This window comes from Larus michahellis, chromosome 11 (genome assembly GCF_964199755.1).
Source record: "Larus michahellis chromosome 11, bLarMic1.1, whole genome shotgun sequence".
Taxonomy (NCBI): domain Eukaryota; kingdom Metazoa; phylum Chordata; class Aves; order Charadriiformes; family Laridae; genus Larus; species Larus michahellis.
Window position 1 is genome coordinate 12,038,323 of NC_133906.1, and position 21,844 is coordinate 12,060,166.

A 21,844-nucleotide genomic window follows, 5' to 3' on the forward strand; every position below is an offset into this window, starting at 1 on the left:
AGCAGGCTGCCATCTAAGATTTCTTCTCAATGGTCTTTACACCTAAAGCCTCTGAATAATGCCCTCACATCTTGAATGCCTTTCATTACTGTCCTCAGTTTAAACCTCAACATTTTGCATAAGCGTTCAGCATCATAATTGAGAGTGCAAACACCTATCATCATTCAGGGGTAATGCATCTGAATGGTAAACTTTCCTGCTTATAAATATATTTCTTTTACTTTCTTTCAGCTATCATCCATGTCCTAATAAATATTTATGCACAAGACTTAAGGTCTAAATCAAGCAAGTAGAAAAAATTATAGCAATATTGCAATTAGTAGAATATAGTGCTACAATATTCTGCCCAGAAGCTCACTTTTTTTTTTAAATAGGATGACAAGACAGACACGTGCCATGAGATTAAGAACTGTTTAGTGCAATTTTGCTATCATCCAGAAGAAAAATGTTTACACGCTTAAATGTGGCTGTTTTCTGCTATGTGTATCAAACAACTAGAAGTCAAAAAAATTTTGTGTTCTTTGTAAATTAAAAAGTCCGTCTGCTAACCCTGAATTCTTTCAAAAATACTCTGAGTGGAGAGGATTCAGGCAAGTTCCGTACACAGTGGACACATGAGTGCAAACAAATTGACAACATGGACATGTAGCGGACAAGACAATTACAGTTCGCCAATTTACCTGGAAGTGGAATAGGCATGCCAGGAAGGGGGACACGAAATGGAGGTACCATTACTGGTGGAAAAGCAGGAATTGCTGCAGTTGGTTGAGGTACTGCATGAGGAACTGCAGGAGGCAATGTCTGTGGGACTGGCTGGGGTACAGTCTGCACAGGTGTAGCAGAAGGAGCAGAGGTTGAAACACTGACTGATGGTGTGGCAACTGAAACACCCGAACTCGGGGTCTGGTCTTGTGTGGTAGGTGCTGATAAAAAAACACAAAGAACACCTTGTATCTTAGACACTACAATATATTTGCTGCAAACATACTGGCTCTCTGTTTCCCAACAGACATCACATAAGCAGATACGCTTAGATATAACCAGCAGGAAGACACTCTTGGACAAAAAAACCATTGCCTTCTCTGTAAATTAAATATTCACAAAGAAAGTCAATTTCAAATTTGACTTTGGCCCATTCTTTACACCTAACAAGTCTCTATAGCAGTAGCAAGGGTGCACCAAAAGACAAAAACAGCCTCTGTATCCCTGTTCAGAAAAATAGAAAGGGAATGTTACAGAGAGTTTCAAATGGAAAAAGGTTGTTCTTATGTTTAAATGAACACAGGTTCTGCTTTTTAACAATAATGGCAGCAGCATGCACATGACAACAGTCTGGCTAAAATTATGCTTATTAAGCTGTAATCCAAGAACACAAAAATGCCAATTAAAAAATGTATAAATAAGCAAGGAAAAGGAAAATATTTTTGTTCAGAAGCTGCAAGAACTTTCTTGGTCTTCAGTGCCTCCCAGTGGGAAAATACACTACTAGCATTCAATTCCATAATCCTTGCAGCATGATTGAAATCAGCACTTAGCTGAGAATAAACAGTGCTGCGCACCAAAGCACGGGCAAGCACTACAGACATGACCGATTAAACTCATCGACCAGCCTTGCAAATTTACACTGTACGATTAGGTGGAGGGGAAGAGAAACTGTTGTAAAAATAAGCTAATTAAAAAAAGAAAAGAAACCACACTAATTTATGCCCATATTATATATGGGCATACTGTGCATTTTCAGTATTTAATGACTATCGGAAGCATTCCCAATAATGTACCGGTATTAACACATTTAAATAAAGATTTTGGATCTGTTGTTAAGTGTTTCAGAAAGGGTGAAAGCTCTTAGCACTGCCTAAAATTTAGGGAAACAGAGCAGACAGTCAGTATGCGATTTCTTTAAAGGCCTAAGTCAAATCAGTACCAGACAAGAATGAAGCTCAGCCAGAAGTCCCAGTTGTTGTTTTTTTTACAGGCCAAGTCTAAGAGTTATAAAAGTTATAAGAGAGTTTCAAATGATAAAATTTTGTCACCTAAGGGACAGACACCAACAGTAACAGTTCTTGAAAGCAAAGACAAAGTTTAGCAGGTAGAACAGGCAGAAGTGGGACAGACTCTCAGTGCTGGATATTAGGAAATTTTGCTCCAGAGAAGGCGCATAAAGTGCTATTCCAAGATCAGTTCTCAAAAGCCTGGTGTTAGGCCCAAAGCTAACATTCACCTCCTGCACGATTCTTGTTACTCAGCAAAACGGTTAGAGTAGACCGGATTTCAACAAAGCAGCTGGACACAGTACTAAGTTACCTCTCAAATAAAATAAAAACCCTAAAATGCTTTGAGCAATACAAATTATGTGCTACTCCAATGATCTGTCCTCCCTCTGGTGTTAACTGAAAGCATAATTTGAGGGTTACCTAAATTTGACTCCCTTTCACAGACAGATCTCTCAGGTTTGGGTTAAATGGTGAGTTAAGCTTGACTTGTCTCACCTGTTACAGGGGAAAAGATGCAATAATTCCAGGGGATGTAACTATACACTACAGCTGGAGTTAGAACAGTTCAGCAATTGCTCATCTTTTGCAGACTCTTTGGCCTGACTCAGTGCAACATTTCTGCCAGCGCAGCTACAATGACCAAGACTGTCAAACAACAGGATTTCTGATCAGCATAAATGCTGTGCTTTGGGGAGCCCTGCATGAGGACACTGACACTAACCGAGCTGCTCCTTAGCTAGCGTGCCTTGCTTCCTTCATGCTAGGTGATCTCACTCGCTGTTTGCTGGTGACACGCTCACGTGCAAATAGCACAGAAGATACGTCTCTGTATAGATGCAGTAGAGGCACTGTGTTAGCATGGATATGCCAAAGTGTACTATAAATCATACTATTTATATTATATGCAGATACCACGTCTAAACATGCATTATGTGCACGCTGCATAAATTCAGTCCCCTTCCCTCTTGAGGTTCCCTCAGTGGGCAAACCCTTGGAAGGAAAGGCTCAGCCCACGTGAACAGCTGTAACCCTCAGACTATTATTCCAACAATAATGGCTCTAAGGACTTTCTTCTTCCTCTTTTGTGCAACTCTAGATAATGGGAATTTACGAGGCTTAGTCAGAAGAACACTAATAAAAGTAATACACCAGAAGCAGCTCTAGTCTGCAATCAACCATTGTGGGCAACCCAGGAGCCACACTCACAGATAGAGGCTCTTAGAGAAACAGATGCCATTTTGGAAACAAAGAGGAAATTGCTACAGCTATAACTTCTACCTCAGATTAACTTTTCTTGTGAGATACTTTTTTAAAAGCAATTTAGCTTCATCTACAGTCAAAAGGAAATGGATGCATAGTAGCTTTGAGATGATGTGATAACAGCAGAAGAAAAATATATAAAGACCTAAAGAAAAAGGGTTGTACACTGGTCTAGTGTTACTCTCCTGAAGTAGCTCTTTCAGGCTGGGGGGGAAGGTTTGCATGCAAGGTTCTTCTGGATTAAATACTGTACTTTAAACTATACTCCACTTTATGTTGAAACAACTTCCTCCTGGATACCAAGTTTTTGCTGCAGTAATTCCCCAAAGCAGCATCCCCACCATCACAAAGCTGGAGGAAACATCAGTTACTCACTGGAGATGGTCTGTGAGACTGAAGTGGCTGTGGTTGTGGTGGAGGTTGTGGAGGACTGAGTACTGGAGGACGTAGATGGAGACGCTGCAGATGCAGGGCTACTGGTGGTGGGTGTGGAGGCACCTACTGCTTGTGCCTGGGCCTGCGCCTGTGCCTGCGCAGCCAGCATCGGCGTCAGCTCCGACTGCTGAATAACTTTCACCCCATCTGGCTTAGTCCATGCCGACTCACGAGTACGCGCATTATAGAAATAGACCTACAATTTAAGAATATCACTGTCAAACAACTGCTTATCTGGACGAGCAGCATTTATAAATGGTCCATTTCCTCCTGGTTTAAAAATAATTAATAAAAGGATAGACAAGAGTGTAGGATTTTACCACAGTGTAAGACTGTGTGTGACAACACGCTCACAACAGCAATAAATACCTATTACTTCATTGTTCCTGGTAATAATCTTACCTTGCCATCTGGAGTTTTGTTTTCTACCCATATCTCCTCAGCTGGGGGCATTGCTGGTGTTCCAGGGGCAGTGACAGGTGGCATTCCTGGAGGGAACATCATACCAGGAGGTGGTGGCATGCTACCCATGGGAGGAGGCATAAATGGTGGTCTCTAAAGGCATATAATAACAATAACAATGATGATAATAATAATATTATTATTTTAAAGCAGAGTTTTCCTTTATTACAGCATCAGTAGACAGTACACCTATAGCAGGGTTAACTCTACCAGTCTTGAGAGCTTCATTAACAACCTAACACTACCAGCTCAGAGAATGCGCTTCCTGACAAGCCACCATCTATGGTGGAACAGCTGCAGGACGCACTTCACTGCTGAGATGCTAACATAAACACAAAGCATCAGAAAAGAAGTGGCATGAAAAGAAGTCAGGTTAGAGAAAACTCCTCTCCTGAAAAGGCGAAAACATCCCAATGCAAGAACTGTTCCTGAGTAACTGCCACTCAGAGATCCCCAGCTGTGAATCAAATATACCACTAAACAGTTACACAACAACCCTCACAGCAAAGAAATACATATAAAAAAAAATTACAAGCAAGCATCCAATTTATTAGCACAGCAGAGCAGCAGATTTCATTACAATCCAAATCCATTATGTTTCTCAACTTCCCATTAACTAAAATTCTAACTAGTGCTATTTAAAAAAAAATTACATTTTCGTTATTGTATCAACATAAGAAATGCAGGCCTGCCCTGGACACCACGGTTACCTGAAAGCCTGAACACCTGCTTTCTAATTCAAGGTACATTAAGGTGTTTTATTCTACTTGTTTATTTGGACGGTTATGAAATGTCCTGTGCATAACACGTATAGCAAATACTTCCCTATAAAAAAGACGGTTGAAAAATCCACCAAGTTCTTTAACTTATTCTGCATACACCCACAACTGACCTAATTATCTCCATCACCCAGTTCTATTGAACTTGTTATGCAAAAGATTTCCTCTTCACAAAGGCAATACCAAGAGAGCTCACTGGTGAAAACCTTCCAGCTCTGCACTTGTAACTGCCAGGCCTGAGAGTGAAAGGCAGAGATGCAGGAAGACTAGGGCTCTGCTGAAGCCAGGATGTGTGCAGGAAATCCAGTGTCACAGAAAGAAGAAAAAAAAAAGAAAAGAAAAAAAAGCCATTAAGGTAACTACAGCCTTTCTTTCCTTCCTTATTTCTTCTCCACAGCTCCTCCACCTGACCACGAGATGATCTTTCTTTTTACCTCTCTACAATCTGTAAGAGGAATCCAGTAGAGATCACTTTTCCTTGCTGTAGCTGCTTTCCAACCGAAAAAAAAAAACAAACCCAAAAAAAACCCCACAAAGAGGCGGGGGTTAGAATGTTCCAGGGCAGTCCTGGGAGTGAGGAGGTGATGCCAGGGTCCAGGACACCCTTCAGCTCTGCTCTAAGCACACCCTCTCCTCTGTTTCTACCACAGAACCTTTCAACATTGTGTCCCCCTTGCACCAGAAGCAGGACGAGGAGCTAAAAACCAAACATTTGGTGCAAAGCAGAGCACAGTGCTGACACGGCATGAACAATTTAGACACACTTGGTGCATGGACTCCCATGTATGGTAACAAGTTGTAGAAGACACGCTTATTGCATGGCGCGATAAAAGAGCTACGATGTAAGAGCTGAAACACATTCGGAATACAAATCACAAATGAAGGAGACAGCAGCAGCTAGGCTTGGGGCTTCACATTAACTCCGGCTGATCCTTGAAACTGTGAGAAGGCAGCAAGATCCTGCTCTCCCCTCTCAGTCCCAGTTCCCCTGCACATTCTCACACTCTTCACTGCGTCAGAGCTTTCAAGCTAGTGCATGGGCACATGAATATTAACACCAAGAAGAAAAATGGGATCATAAAGCACCAGAACAAAGGCACCGTAGGTGGAAATAGCCTTAAATAAACTTAAGCTTTGAGCATGAAAACGTACCATAGAACAAGGCACCAAGCACTGAACAGAAGGAAGAGAAAAGATGACATTGCACAACGTGAGAGGGGCTGTTTACATCCCTCAGACGTTCTGTTTCAGTCAATTCCACAGGACTTCTGTTCAGCTGAGAATGTTTCAATAAAATGAACAGCTACTACTTCACACCTCTCTGAGCAGCCCAAGTTCTAACAACACGCTTTACATTTGAGAAGATGCAGGGAAAACTGCTACAGAAAACACGCACTGTTTTCTTCCTGAAATCTTGTGCTCGGAATGATGATAGCACACAAAATTAAACTACAATTTGATGTTAGTTTATTGCAGATGAAGTTCAGCTAAGTCCTTGTTCCTGTACTCACTGCTTCTTTGCATCCTCTCATCCCACTCCCTCCATTTCCCCCAAAGCTGTCTGCAGAGCGACACAGTGAACCAGCCTGCGTTGAGTAATGTGGAACAAAGTTCCCACAGCCCCGCTGCCAAAAACCACATGCAAAGCAGGGCCTAAAATCCCATGAAATAACCCATGTCAGCATGTTGTCTTTCCATCATGCCCACATCCCTAAATTTTAAAATAAATTTCACAGCACTAAAGTTTTCACTATTCTATTACAATTAGTGGGTTTAAACCATTATTTATAAACCACAGAGTACTATTCACCTCCTGACAGGCCCGCCTGCAGTCCCACATAGTAATTACACTGCCCTAATAGCACTGTACTCCTACAACACTATTAAAACAATACATTTCTTATTCCCAAATGTGCTGTACCTTTGAAACTGTCAGAGTCTCTGAAAAGTAGGCAAAAGAACTTAAACATACATCACCATGAAATAGAGACAGAAATCTACCTTACTTGAGCCCAACCGGCTCACACTATGCCCATAGATGCTAGGAATGCTGTAAGTTTTTAAAAAAAAAAACAAAACAAAAACCACAAAACACAACAACAATAAACAATAAACAAAGACTATTCTCCCTCTGCCAAGAGCACAAGGGCCACCTGCAGCTGCTACAGTCAAAAACTGAGGCTACTCTTAATCATTTTTCCAAACGTTAAGTTTTCCTTTGTGAGGGTGTTGACAATTTCTGGTGTATTACAAACAATGCTCCCTCCTGAACATAGTGCTGAAACAAAACACACCACCTCAATGATTATATACCTGCTTCTCAGAATTGCTACCTGCCCAAGCCCTTGGTGATCAGTAATAACAAACTACCACGGCAACGGCAGGTGTGGCTCATGCTGGAACCCACACGGAATTCATATGTACCTTCCCTGTCAGTTTTTGTGTGCGTCCATCATTACCTCACTAAGAGGATACAGGCAGAATGAAGACAACCCTTGAAGGCTGATGTGTACTTCACATGCCTGCTTTCAGGCATTCAGAAATCCGAGTACAGCTGAATCTTGCATTCTGCAAGGCCACAGGGCACCTACACCATCAGGTTGCAGTAAAGACGCTGTTGGTGAGCATATCCTAAATGCATAATTGATTAATTTAGAATTGCCTCAAGGAGATAAACAGAAGTTGCATTTACATACCACAGGTATGCATTAATTTCATAACACCATGTGTGAGCCTTATGTTTTCGTCATGCCCTGCTAATTTTTTCATCCATTTTAATGTCTCCTCTTACTATTTCCACATGGGAAAACAAACAAGAAAAACCCCTAAATCCCAACTCAATAAATGAAGAGAATCTCCCATTTGTTACCTGTAAATGTGGAGGTCCCATCGGTGGAGGAATGCCTCCTGGAGGTGGCATCGGAGGCATGTTTGGATCAAATGGAGGACGTCCAAAAGGGGGGCGAGGTGGCGGAGGAGGACCTCGCATCATGCCAAAAGGTGGAGGTGGTCGCATGAGAGGCGGCGGGCCTCTCATGACTGCGTTTGGTGGGGGAGCTGGGCCACGGAATCTCAGTGCTTGCTGCTGGGCCATTCTGTGGATAAGGCCAGATGGAAACAAAGTTCATTTTCATTTGCTGCTTAGCTGTAGGAAAATCAAGTCTTACAATAAACAGAGAAAAACCCTAATAAAAATCAAAAGGGTGTGGAAAAAATGCCAAGTTTGAATAAACAAAGTTAAGCGTGCAACTACTTCAATAGCTTCTTCCCCTTCGCAACTCGTTAGTCCCCAACTGTTAATTTTTACTCATGGAAATTGTGGTGGTTTGGGCAGAAATAGATAACCTACAGCTGGGATCAGGGTAGGCAGGCATTGCAGACCCACGTCCAGATCTGCCAAAGCTCCTTCAACACAACCTGCAGCTCCGATTCCTGTCTGCACACACATCCTAGACTTCTCAAGCAACGGCTGTCAATCATGCCAAGGGTTTTAGTTATTCTGTAGCACGAGTGCCTCTCAAGACTACCTACATCCTTTGCATTTGTGACTTGTGGTAGGGTCTGAGCTCTGACCATCGCACTAAGCCCGCTGTGCCACCCAACCCGCTACACGGGGAGCTTTGTAAATGTATATATAGAAAAAAAACGTTCACCTTTGGAACCAACAAATGCTCTTCTGCTGCTCTCAGGGAAACAATTTTGCCCACCATTTAGTGCCAGTGCAATACCAATGTTGGCATGATGACTCAAAATTGAAAAAAACAAAGGTTATGAGAAGGTGAACGGCAACACACCCGCGGCTCGGCGCCCGGACGCGGGGCAGCCCCTGCTGCGATCACCCGGGCCGCCAGCGGCGCCCAGGGCGCCCGGGGACGGCGCAGCTGCCGAAGAGGACCCGCCGGCAGCCCAGCTCCGCGACCGGGAGCGGAGCGCCAGCCCAGCCCAGCCCGGCCCGTCCCGCGGGGTTCGTCCCTGCGCCGGCTGCACGCGGGGACAGAAAATGGAGGCGGCGAGAGCCGCTCCTGCCGGGCCGCCCGCCCCGGCCCGCCCCGGCCCGCGGACCGCGCCCCCGCCCAGGCCCAGGCCCCGGCTCCGGCCCAAGCCCGCTCCCCCGCCGGGCGCAGGCCAGGCCCGCGGCGGGAAGGCCGCGGCGGGAAGAGGAGGCCGGGCCGGGCCGGGCCGCGGCCGCCGCGAGAGCCCGCCCCCGCCGCCACACGGTACCTGAGCTCGCCGCCGTACCGCTCCGCCGCCGCCTCGCCCTCGCCGCCGCCGGACCCCGCACCACCGCCGCCGCCGCCGCCCCGCTCCGCCATCGCCGCCTCGCAGCGCCGCTGAGCCCCGCCGCTGCCGCTGCCGCCCCGGATAGGCCCCGCCGCGCCCCATTGGCCGCCCCCCACGCCCGTCAGCGCTCGCGGGGGCGGGCGCGCCCTGCGATTGGTCGCCGCGCCCGCCGACTTTGAATGGAGGAAGCCAGGCGCGCCGGGATTGGCTGCGCGCGGGCGTCCCGCGCCGCTTGCGGCGCGGGTCACGTGAGGCGTGACCCGGGGAGAGGACCGGAACTGACCTCACGTAAAACGGAACAGGCCGTAGGGAAAACAGGGGCGGGAGACACGTCCAATCAGCGGACCGAACGCCGCGCACCAATCACGTACCGCAGGCGGCCGCGCGCTCCCAACCAGAAAAGCCAAATCAGAAGCATCCCGCCCCGTTGCGTCAGAGGGGGCGGGGTTATAGCAGCAGCCAATGGCGGGGCAAAAGGGCGGGGCAACGGCCCAGGAAACAAAGTTCCCGGGCAGCAGCCAATGAGCGGGCACGGAGCGGGGAGGCGCCGGCCAATGGGAGAGCGGCGCGCGCCCTGCCCCGGCGCCCCGCGGTCGCTGGGGAGCGCTGTCGGCCGGGCGGGCTGGGGCGGGGCCGGGGGTCCCGAGGGGTTCCAGGGGGAGCAGGGGCACGGAGGCCCCGGTAGGGTCTGGGGGAGACTGGGGATCTCGGGGGTTCTCAGGGTCCCGAGAGGATCGGGGGGTCCGGGCGGCATGCGAGCCCCGGGAGGGTCCAGGGAGTCCGGAGGTCCCGGGAGGCTCCAGGGGCCCACGAGGGCCCGGGTGGATCGGGGGGCGGGGGATGCCGGGGGGCGCGGGGATCCCGGAGGCGGCCGCCTACAACAGGGACGCTGCCCGGGTCCGCGGGGTTGCCCCGGCGGGGGAGGGTCCCTGGCACCCTCCCTCACTGGCACCGCCGGCGGGGCACGGCCCAGGGCCGGCAAGGCTGCAGCGTGACGCTCCGTGAGGATGTGTGAAACCAGTAAAGCCCAGTTTTGGCTGGGGGCGGTCATTTTGCTGCTGGAGTTTGATTTACCCCAACGGCGCGCGGCTGCGTGGGCAGTAACAATCCCCAGGCAAGCGAGAGGGCTGGTGGTGGCCGTGTGCCCCGCGGGACGGCTGGGGAGGGGGCCCCGGGGAGATGGGGAGCCCCGGGAGGGCCAGGGGAGGCAGCAGCCCCGGGACATGTCCCTGGGGACTGCCCGGGGACCCAGCGGGCAGGTAACGAGCTGAGGACTCATTACGTCCCAGTACCGTCTGTGAGACACGGTGCAGTCAGCGGAGGAAAGGCGCTCCCAGCTCAGACGCCCAGTGCTGTGTCGTTTTACGGCCCGTGTAACGGAAACACCCAACAGCCGTCGGGGCACGGTTACTCCTGTGAAACCCTCCCAGCCCCGACCCCTCGGTGAGGACTGAGAGAACTCCAGATCCATGGGCAAAACTGCAATAACCTGCTGCAGAAACGAGGAGCTCAGCTGTGGCGCCGGTGTTACCTTTGAGACATAATGAAACATCAAGTATTCTGTTGAAAAGCCTCTTGCAGCTGAAATACATGTTTCAAAAGAATAAAACAAATCCCAGAACAAGAGGGAAGCAGATCTTCCACCCTGCCAGGCTGCATTCCGTGTGCCGGGGGATATGGCCACCCCTCCCGCTGTGGGGAGGATGCCAGGAGCCTGAGACATCACGTCTTTCCATCTCCAACTGCTTTGATTTTGTGATATTGTGATCCCGCTTTTCCCGTTCCTCTCTTTCTGTCAAAAAAAAAAAAAAGAGCTGTCACTTCTTAAATAATAAAAATAATCAGAATTACTAAGGGACCTTTTGATGGTGCTGTGCTAAAGAGACTCTTACGTACTTTGATTTTGCTGCTCGGTTTCTTTATTCATGAGTTTTGCTTAAAGTCGCTGCTGCTGTGAGGGTTTTTGACAGCTGGGCGGGTGGTGGGGGGCTCCCCGGCAGTTGTGTGCCCCACTCCATCCCAGCCCCTCCTGGCCCTGAACCCGGCTGGGGGTCTGGGGTCCTGCCTGCTGCCCCGGCCCCCCCAAGGAGCCACGGGACGGAGCCGGGCATGGGTCACCCCCGCGAGTGCAAGAAGCCAGGCTCGGCTCCGTGAGGAGACATGGCCCTATGGCCCCCCCGCCAGCACCAGCAGTGATCGGCAGGAGATTGGAACGGGCTTTGGATGCGATGGCTGAGACCCTCCCCGAAGAGTGGGGCTGTCTGTCTTCCACCTGCATCTTTCATCCCCCTTTTCATCTGCCTGCTTCAGGATTGTCTCAATAATTTATTAATTGCGGGCTGGCAGATAGGAGCATCTGCAAGGCCCTTTCCCGTGTTTGGGGAGAGCTGGGAGCCCCCCACAGCTGCCCCCCGGCCCCCTGGCACTGCTCAGCTTTATTTTCTCAAAACGTTTCAGCCAGTGATTCTCAGACTGTGGCTTTTTCAGGAGCAATTAATTGTGATCTGCAAAATGTGAGTCACTGTGACAAATTTGGTGGCAGGTACCTGTTCAGCAGGATGTGGCTTTTGGAAACAGTACAATTTATTGCACTTATTACGTACTTCCCTTAGATTTCATTAAAAATCTGAATTCTAATAATACCGTTTGCCGTTTGCAGCGACACTCTCACTAATTAGCCAGCAGCGTAAGCCCCAGGAGCGCAGAGACAAGAGGGACCGATGAGCCGCAGCCCCTGGATGCTCAGTCAATGCCAGGGTGGCTGCAAAGCGGGGCCTCGGCGGTACCGGCGCCTTCACCTGCTCCTCCCTGGGTGGGGGGCACTGCTGGCCAGGCTCCTCAGGGCGACGCAGACCTAAACCAGCTGCATCTGCTGATGTGATGGAGCAAACGGAATGTCTTTTAAACAAGCTGGGTACCCAGACAGTTTTTCAGAGCAACCCGCAGCAGCCTGGGTTCCCCTCTCCTCTCAGCATCCCTCCCCGGGCTCGTCGCCCCGCGCTGGCTTGGAAGCTGCAGGCTCAATGCTGCCACGTAACAGTACAGAGCTGCCACCGCTGCAGGAGAAAGAGCGTTCTCCGTTGAGATTTTTAAACTGTAAATGTTTTCAAGTGTTTAGATCTGTAATTTTTAAAGGGCTGTTTCCTACGTGGTCCAACTCTCTGCCAGGCGTAGAGGAAGGGTGCTTGAAATCTCACATTTTGGATACTCCCTCTCAAGTCTGCCAAGTTCTCCAAGTCCACAGCAAGTGGCCTTTTTCTTTTTTGTTGCAGCTCTGTGACATGAGCCGATTTTCAGCACTTTGGTCTCCTCTGGCAGCGAGTGTCAGCCCTGGAGCGGCAGTGGGCTCTGGGGAGGGCGGGCGTCCCAAATGCCACCGAGCACTGCCCCGCTCCGTGGAGCTGCCATTGGCCGTTGGGTTGTGCAAGCTGGGGGACACTGACATCTTGTCATTCCTTTTTCATTTTTTTCAGATTTCAGGTTGAAGTGTGATGCTGAATTAAAAATTTTGCCCTGGGCTGTCTGCAGGGCCTCTGGGCTGCTGCAGTGCCAGCATCTGCCGGGGAGACCGCCGGGTCCTGTGTTGGAGGGCGGCAGCCCCAAGCTGGCACCGGGCGGCAGAGCAGGGGAGGCTCCAGGGTGAAGGTGGCCTTCGCTTCCCCGGCTCCCCTCGCCATTCACAGAGGTGACCGGGGCCCGGGCAGGTCCCCAGGGAGGGAAGGTCCTTACAGGGACCAGTCGGACTCCAGCCCACCCGACTGCCAGCTGTCGGTCGGCAAAAGCTTTGGCAAGGGGAACGCTGCATGCTGGGTCTGGACATCCCTTGAAGATGCTTATCCCCAAAAAGAGCATCTCTTGTGAACCGTGGGCAGGACAGCCGCAGCACCGTCGGCAAACAAGACACGGTTTTTGTGTCTAGCATCACCCGTGCAGGGCTGGGGGGTGTGGGCACACTCACAGGGAGGGAGAGGGCAGCAGCCACATCCCGGCTGCCCCCGGGCCCATCCTGCAGCCCTGCAGGGCTAAAGGGGGCTCCCCGGGGCTCGGTCACACCAGCCAACACCGCGGAGGGCGAGATAAACTTGGACCGTGCTTCTGATTGGGATACAGTCCCCATTGGTTTGGTAAAATATCCATTTTTTCTCCTGGTATATTTTTTTTACACAGAATATCAATGATTAAAACAGTAATTGGCTTCATTCTGGCTAATTGCATTTCACAGCGAACCTATTTGTAGAACAATCTTCTTGTATTTTCTGACTGCTAGGATATTAAACTAAGGGCAGCAAAAAGAGTTTATGGTTTTGGTTTTCTGTGAGGTTTAAATAATTATTGTTTTTGGAAACTATACCTTGGAAATGCAGAGGAAGGAGCAGTCTGAAGGAAGCACAGAGAGCCAGCGATGGGGAAGCCGGCCCCTCGGCGTGCACGTTGCAGCTGTGGTACCCGCCATGCCGCACTGCACCACATCACACTGCACCGCACCGCACTGTTCACCACCCACCCCTCTCTTTCTGCAGCCCTGAAAGGGGAAAACGTTATTTAAACCCTTCAGTGACCCTGCGATGGGGCTCGGGAGGTGGATTTTGGGGCTGAAACCATGGAGCTGTGCATGGGGAGTCTGTAGAATCCCTCCAACATGGGGGAAGGGGGCTGTGATGCTCAGCCATGGCAAGGGCTGCAGAGAGGTGAGGTCCATGGAGATGCCCGGAGTCACCCAGAGCAGAGGGTTTCACTCAGACGTGGGCTGGTTCCGGGGTTACAGAAGAAGCGTGGCCAACAAAGCCGAGCACAGCCTCTCTGCTTGCCGTGGGCAGCACAACCATCTCTTGCAGCTCCCTGGCCAGGCAGGACCGTCCCCGGGCCATGCCACCCCACCCTGCCAGTCCTGAAAGCATCACAGACCTGTGACCACCATCGGCCACTGCTGCGGGGCCGGGGAGCCGGCCCTGGCTGAGGAGGGCACGCTTGGCCCCTCTCCCGAAATTCTGGGGGCGTCCAGGGAAACTTCCCCTGCCTGGAACCAGCTGCAGAGCTGACACTAATAGAAAAAGACCATTAAAAAGCTCTGTGATACTCTGTTCTTCCGCTTCTGGTCCCTCTCTCCCTTTGTTGCTGCTGGCATTTTATGCATTATTGATGTGCCTAGGTGCTGCTGCTCTCCCGTTTCCTCCACCGCTGCTCCCGTTGCCACAGCCACGCTGGACCCACACCGTCCCAGGGACGGGCTGCATCAGGCTATGCCCGGGGGGGTGGCAGGAGAGGCTCAGTCCCCAGCTCGCCCCCATGGCAGAGCAGAGCGCGGCCCCTGCTGCCGAGCAGCTCGGTCCCTGTGCCAGGGCACCGGGCTCCCGGCTGTCACAGGGGAGGCTTCACAGTGACGCGGGGATGCCCTGCGTGTATCTCCGCTCGAGCGAGGCTCTTCTCCTCCAGCTCCTGACCACCGCTCCTGCTCATCCCCATGGCCCTTCCCCAGCCTGTGCTGTCAGGGGCTTCTCCTCCGGGATGATCTTCTCCTCCATTTTATGATTCTATGTCTCAGCTCCCTCCCTGAGCGCAGGGCGAATGGTGAATGACACAGGGCGAAAGGTGCACGGCACCGGGCGCAGGCCGAATGGTGCAGGGCACAGGGTGTAGGGTGCAGCGCACAGGGTGCAGACAGGATTTGGCAAAGAGCACTGACTGGGGGCTGCCTGACCCCATAGTTGCCCTCACGAAGCCCCACACCAGCGTCACCCCGGGAGAACGGGGCCAGGGTGGCCGTTGGGACCTGCCGCAGGGCCAGCAAGGGGGACAGCCCTGTGTCCCTGCCCGGTGGGACGCGCAGGCCGGGGGGGCTGCGTGCCAGCCTTGTGCAAGTACGCGTGATGGGGCGTCAGGGAGAGGAGCGCGTTGAAAATGTGCCTCTTTCCCTGAGAGACCAGAAATGTTCCATCTCAGGGGTTAATATTTAATGAGGCGGTTTTAGGATAGAAGCTGTCTGCTGACGTGCTCGCCCACTCACGCAGTGGCACGGGACGGTCACGGAGCCACTGGGACAGTGTCCGTGGGGCTGCTCCCGGGGGGATGTGGCCAGCGGTGGCAGTGGTGTGGGAGTCGCAGTGGCCTCGGGGCCATGGCACCCGCAGCCACCCACAGCAGCCCCTGCCTGGGGGCTGAAGTGCAGGGACACGGGGGCTGCAGCAGGGTGATGGGCTCCATTCAGCTGGAAGGGATCCGGTGTTCAGCTCCCGATCCGGTGTTCATTTGGCAGCCTGGGACTGCCGTGGATTGAAGCAAACCCGTTCCTCGGGCTGCGCTCAGCTCCACCGCAGTGTCCCGGTGACTGGCATCGATGTTCAATCCCAGGACACTGCGTCTCATGGCCAATTTGCTCAGGTTTCCTCGGTGGGGGCTAATGTGTTTTCCATGTTAACGTGCCTGCACGTGGCATTCAGCCCGTCTGCAACGTGGAGCAGCTAATGCCGCACGACTGGCTCACGTGCCCCGTTTGCAGGGGGACGGGGGCTGTGCGCATCACTGCCACTCGGCTCCTCCAAATGGCTTTGGCCCGGACTGACCCCAAATTTACAATATTTCGGGTTCATCATTAAAGGAGGAAGCGAACAACTCCTCCCACCCCAGTGTCTCTGACAGGGAAAACACTTGCTCTACCCAAAACATTTCAGTTTCCTTCATTCCTCCCTTGCTCCTAAAGCTACTGAAAAGTCCAGCATTTAAAGAAATATCAACATTTTTCCTAAATATTTCCTTCTGTCTTTACACTAGAGTTATTATGAGTTGTGAGACATTTCAACCCTGTTGGCAGCATCAGTGCGTGGTCAAAACACACCCCTGGCGCCCCCCTCAGAGATGGGTCCCGGCTCCCCCTGCCATCTCCATCCCATTTGCATCTGCCTCTCAGGTTCCTCTTTCAGCAAAGGGCTCCAAGAGAGTCCACTCGTGTTGCCCAAAATCACCGTCCCTAAACCTCCCGTCCCGTTGCTGCCCCAAGGAGACCCATGCGCTCGTTCCTCTGCTCCACGGGAACACGATGCTGGGGAGAGGACGGCAGCCGAGGAGGAGCGGGCGGTCCGTGGCACCGTGACGGTGGGGACAGGGGACCAGGCCAGAGCAGCTGCCGTGCTGGTGGCAGAAGGTGCAGCCTGCAGGCAGTGGAGCACCGTTCAGCCACGGGAGCAGACTGGGTTTGTGCTGCAAGAAAAGCTCCTGTGTGCCACCCGTCCCTTGGCGAGTCCCCAAAGCCACGGCCATCAGCCGGCTGGGGACTGGCAGAGCGTAAAATCAACCGAGCAATAAACAGAGGTTCCGATGTTTTTTCAGATGCTTTTATTCGTTCTCACTACATCAATTAAAGGAGTATCTCTGAGTTTTGCTTTTTTTTTTACAGGCAGAAAACTGCACTCAGGCCACAATGTGGTAACGGTTGTAGACTAATCTGTTTTGGCATTTGGGGAAAAACAGGCGTATTCCAAAACAACTGAGATATCAAACTTTAACTATCATCTCTGACTCAGATCCCTGACGTGTTGTGCTGCTGCAGCAGAGCTGCTGTAGGAAGACGTCGGCGCCGGGCTCGGTGGGGTGGCGCGGCGGGCTGGGAGCCGGGGGGTAGCTCAGCGTGGGGTGGGGCTGCATGGCAGGCACCCCGCGGCACGGGGCCGCGTGGGCAACGGGCTGGGCACCCTCGGGCCGGGCTGCGGCATGTGGGCACCTCCTGGCAGGCCGCTGGCAGGGCTTGGGCTTTGACCTGGGTGCGTTGGTGCAAGTCCAGGCTGCCCCAGCAGAGCCGTGGGCATGCAAGGAGGGGTCAGCACACTGCCCACCAAGGGCAGGTTGCCCGGTGACTTGCAAAAATATTTTATGCTCTGGCAAGCGATGGGTGACCATGGGGTGCTTGGCTGAAGCTTTCTTTAGCTATGCGTCCTGCAGAGGTCTTGAAAAATTAATCCTCCCCAAATAATTTCCTGATTTTTTAGTGGGTTTGTCTTCTAGGCCTAGCATCCTTTCATGTGATTTTTGTTCTGTGAATAATACAGTGTATTTGGGCACACTCTGCGCAGCACTGTCCCACAGGTAGCTCTGGAGGAGGATTTCAAACACGGGAGATGAAAGGGATGTTCTCTGTGTGCCATAAATACTGCAGCTCCCGCACGTGGTCCCGCTCGCGGCGCATCTGAAGACCACGATCAGCTACGATCCTTCCTTGTCTCTTCTTCCCAGACCAGTAACACAGGTGAAGGCGCCAGAGCCTCGGCTGTGTCCCTCTGCACCTCTGGCCGTGCGCTGCGGGGGAGTCCTGGGCAGGGGGTGGCTGCTGGAAGGATGGACCCTGACCATGCTCTCCCTGTGCCGGCCCTCTCCCGCCTCTCCTCAGACTGAAGAACCACTCCAGCTACTGTTTGGAAGCGACTTCAAGACGCAAACGGGAAGGTGGTGGGACCCCTTGCTGTGAGGCTGAGGGGTCTTGTCCTGGTTTAACCCCAGCCGGCAGCTGGGACCACGCAGCCGCTCGCTCACTCCCCCAGTTGGGATGAGGGACAGAATCAGAGAAGTGAGAAAAACTCGTGGGTTGAGATAAAGACAGTTTAATAGGCAAAGCAAAAGCCGCACATAAGCGGAGCAGAACAAGGAATTCATCCCCTGTCCCCATCGCAGGCGGGTGTTCAGCCATCCCCAGGAAAGCCAGGCTCCATCAGCGTAACGGTGACTTGGGAAGACAAACACCATCACTCCGAACATCCCCCCTTTCCTCCTTCTTCCCCAGCTTTATATGCTAAGCATGCTGTCACATGGCACGGAATGTCCCTGTGGTCAGTTGGGGTCAGCTGTCCCCGCTGTGTCCCCTCCCAGCTCCTCCTGCCCCCCAACCTGTGAGGAGCAGAATGGCCTTGAGAGCTCAGCAACAACCAAACCCACCAGTGCTGTCACCAGTATTCCTGTCCCTAACCCAAAACACAGCACTGCACCAGCTGCTAGTAAGAAAGTCAACCCCATCCCAGCTGAAATGATGACAGGTCTGTACTGGGGAGCCCAAGGAGCGTCACCTCCAGACCCAGCTCCCCCCGAGCCCCTGTGGGTGCAGAGCATCATGTGGCAGCTTCCCACGCTCCGCCGGAGGGACCAGCGCCGCAGGCTGGACACCAGCTCCGTGTGCCGTGCTGGGGATTCCCTCTCCTTCTGGGGGGCACCTTATTTTTCATGCACGCTCAGTTCGGCAGAAGTCTGTGAGGAGGACGCTGACTCTCAGCTGCAGAGGCAAAGGCAGCCCTGAGGGTGATGGTGGCGAGTCTCCCTCCGAGGTGTCCCCTGCTGTCATACCCACCACAGCTGCCACATCCACCTGCTTTGGGGCTGCCAGGGCATGGGGGCGACAGCCCTGGAGGGTGCTTCTTCCCGGGCAGCCCAGGGTGCTGCCTCTTGGCCCCTGCCCGAGGGGCACCCAGGGGGAGGATTTGTCCCCGGTCCCGTGGTCCTCCCCCGGCAGCATCCCCAGTGCTCTGGGGATCCAGCACAGGGCTCACACGGTGTAAACAAGGGCCCCGGTAAACTCGCAGAAGGCATGCGTTAGACGCACCAGCCTCAGGAGTAGAAAAATCAAAGGTTTTCCTGCAAATCCGTCTGCCCTACATCTCCTCTCCATTTTGATCTCCAAATTCATGCAAGTTTAAAAAGCAAGTAAACGCTGCCAGTGCGATTAACCTCCCCACCTGCTCCCTGCTTCGTGCTCTCCTGGAGAGGGCAGCTCAGCTCACCTGCCTGGTGGGAGCATCTCCTCCAAGTGCAAGGATGTGGGGAGTCAAACCAAGAGGGTTCCACTGAAATTACAAAACACTACACTTTTAAATAGGCGCTGAATTATTTAGTGCCCTCGCACTACCCAAATGCTCTGCTCTTTGGGTGGATGATGGCTTGGTTTCCCTCACAGCTTTCCTGTTATGGCAGTGAGTAAATGGAGAGATATCGCACTCTTCAAACATTTATAAATAATATCCCGCGTTGGGATCGGGCTCTGCTGCTGTGAACCAGGCAGGGCGGGAGGTGGCATGCAGGTGTCTGGTCCCAGATGCTGGCAGGTCCCCCCCATTGCCCCCGGGGGCTCCCCACGCAGCCACCAGCAAGGGCTGGGTGACACGGCCGTGCAGGCAGCCAGGTCCCGGTTCTTCTTGAGCACCTGGAGAGAATGAAAACACATAATGCTTTAACCCTCAAATAGAGTAAAGGCACCGAGGAAGAAGTCACCCCGATGGGGGGGTGAGAGCCCCGGTGTCCCAGCCGCAGCCCCAGTGACGCCCAGCGCAGATCCAGACCCATCAGCCCGTGGCCTCCAGCGACTTGGTATTTCCTTCTACACACAAAGGCCGCGGAGACCCTCACTCATCTTGGTGTGACACAACAGGGCACTGGGTAACTGTTACTTATTTCTGAATTTATTACTATTATATTTATGTCCCAGAAACATTTAATTAATCCTCAGCAAGACCCTGACAGAAAAGGCAGCAAATCTGCAGGTGAGACAAAAGGTCATTTCCATAGAATCCCAGAATCACAGGAGGGTTTGGGTTGGAAGAGACATTTAAAGCCCACCCAGTGCCACCCCCTGCCCTGGGCAGGGACACCTCCCGCCACACCAGGTTGCTCCAAGCCCCGTCCAACCTGGCCTTGAACACCTCCAGGGATGGGGCAGCCACAGCTTCTCTGGGCAACCTGGGCCAGGGGCTCACCACCCTCACAGCAAAGAATTCCTTCCTGAGATCTCATCTAAATCTCCCCTCTTTCAGTTTAAAACCGTTACCCCTCGTCCCATGGCTCCCCTCCCTGATTCGGTGTCCCTCCCCAGCTTTCCTGGAGCCCCTTTAGGGACTGGAAGGGGCTCCAAGGTCTCCCTGGAGCCTTCTCTTCTCCAGGCTGAATGCCCACAACTCTCTCAGCCTGTCCTCATAGTATTTTCCACGCAGCCTGTTCCATTTTGACAGCACTCTCTGGCCTTGAGTCCCTGCTCTGATCCCAGCACTGGCTTTCCTGATCCATGCATGGTGAAAGCAAGTGTCAGGCCCCCAGCCCACCTTGAGCACCCACGAACTCTGCTGCCTGACCGGGGCACGTGGGAGTTTGGCAGTTTTGAGTCCGCCTCTACTTGACACTCTGTATTTAGGAGCTTCATTTTCACCAGGCAGCTTGAAGACATTTAGTTTATGTCAGTACTATTTTACAATAGCTAATCTAGATTTATGTAGTGTTATTGTACATTTTTAATTCTCTTTGGATTTAAAAACAATCAAAGCGTCTCATCTTCCTCGGCATATTGTTTTGCTCCTCCATATAAAATTCTATTGAAAATGTTGTGACACGTGTCTCCATACAGAGTTCTAAAATTGCTTAAAGAAACAAAGTCTAAACCATGTCTTGATGATGGAATAAATTTGTATCTAACATTTCCAGGCAAACTGCAAAGCACAACTATTGTCATTAAAGACAAATTTGCTCAATGACTTTAAAACTGTGTTCTGAACATAAGTAGTGGAGCTGCGTGACTGGAATGGATTCCTTCTGATTTGTATTGGTGTAAAGTGACATTTTTGCTCGAGTTGGTGTCTCCACAGGGCTCCTGACCCTGTGCTGTGGATGCCACCTGAAGCCTATGGCCACACGCTCTCGGCAGTCCCGGGCTGGTGATGAAGGGGACAGTCCCGTCCCTGGGCTGGGCTGAGCGCCGGGCTCCTCTGGGTGGCCATGGGCCAGCAGTGGTTCGGGCTGTGGGGGACCCACCAGGCGGCCTGGCCAGAGCACCCTGCTCAGGGTTCCGCTCCCCCTGGAATCCGGCCTGGGAGGTGGGAGCCTGTCCTGGAGCTGCTCCGACCGCTGCTCCCTCACTGAGCTGCCAGGAGTCCCAATCCCCTGGCCCGAGCACTGTGGTGGTACCTCACCCCGCAGTCCCGCATCTCTCGAGTGCAGGTGACGCTCCTCGCTCCAGCCATGGGGACCTCAACCCAGGACAGGACCACAGCCCCATGCACGGGGGACGGAGCAAAGGCTGGGCTCTCGGCACACAGCAGTTCTGCAGAAACTGCTTTCCTAAGAAGCATTTTTTATCCCAAACTGGACATGTCTCCCACGGAGGGAGAACCTCCTCCTTGCAAACCAGGAGAAGTGAACCCTCGGAGGGGAGGAAATGTGGAGAAAAGGAGAGACTGGAAGTTAGGATTTTTGCAGCTGAAAATTCCCAGTTTTCTCTGGGAAATAGACATGGCCTCAGCTCTATCTCGTGTGCCACTTGCCAGCGGCTGCCTCTGGCCAGACCCCAGTGCCCCCCTGCGTGCATGTAAGCTGCTCCATGCTCCTGTTTGCAGGAGCAGCCAGGACACATGCTCCTGCCAGGCCACCGACTGCTCACCCCTGAACCGCGGCAGCAAGCTGCTGCCTAGCCCCCGTGCACCTTGACCCTTCCCACGGATCCCAATCACCCCCCATACACCCCAAACCCCCCCACACACCCCAATCACGCCCCTGCACACCCCAACACCCCCCCCAACCCAATCACCGCCAAGCCCCCGCGCCGCACAGCCCCAAACCCACCAGTGCTGGGTGTCCCCATGAGCCCCGTCCCAAGCCCTCGCCCCCCCTCCCCTCCCA

General features: G+C 52.5%; 1 protein-coding gene across 6 annotated transcripts in view; it reads right to left on the reverse strand.

Annotated features, from left to right (window-relative positions):
- The window catches only part of TCERG1 (transcription elongation regulator 1), a 34,956-nt gene extending 25,661 nt beyond the window's left edge, over positions 1-9,295 (reverse strand). For 2 of the 6 annotated variants that reach the window (XM_074603575.1, XM_074603574.1), the window contains exons 1-5: positions 9,152-9,295; positions 7,800-8,025; positions 4,092-4,244; positions 3,630-3,885; positions 681-923 (exon numbers count right to left, since the gene is read on the reverse strand). In XM_074603575.1, coding sequence (XP_074459676.1) covers positions 681-923; positions 3,630-3,885; positions 4,092-4,244; positions 7,800-8,025; positions 9,152-9,243 — 970 coding nt within the window. In that variant the 5' untranslated portion in view covers positions 9,244-9,295. Of the gene's footprint in view, positions 1-680; positions 924-3,629; positions 3,886-4,091; positions 4,245-7,799; positions 8,026-8,583; positions 8,676-9,151 lie in introns of all 6 variants that reach the window. The other 4 variants (XM_074603573.1, XM_074603572.1, XM_074603577.1 and 1 more) reach the window with 3 other exon arrangements.
- Positions 9,296-21,844: the final 12,549 nt, after the last annotated feature.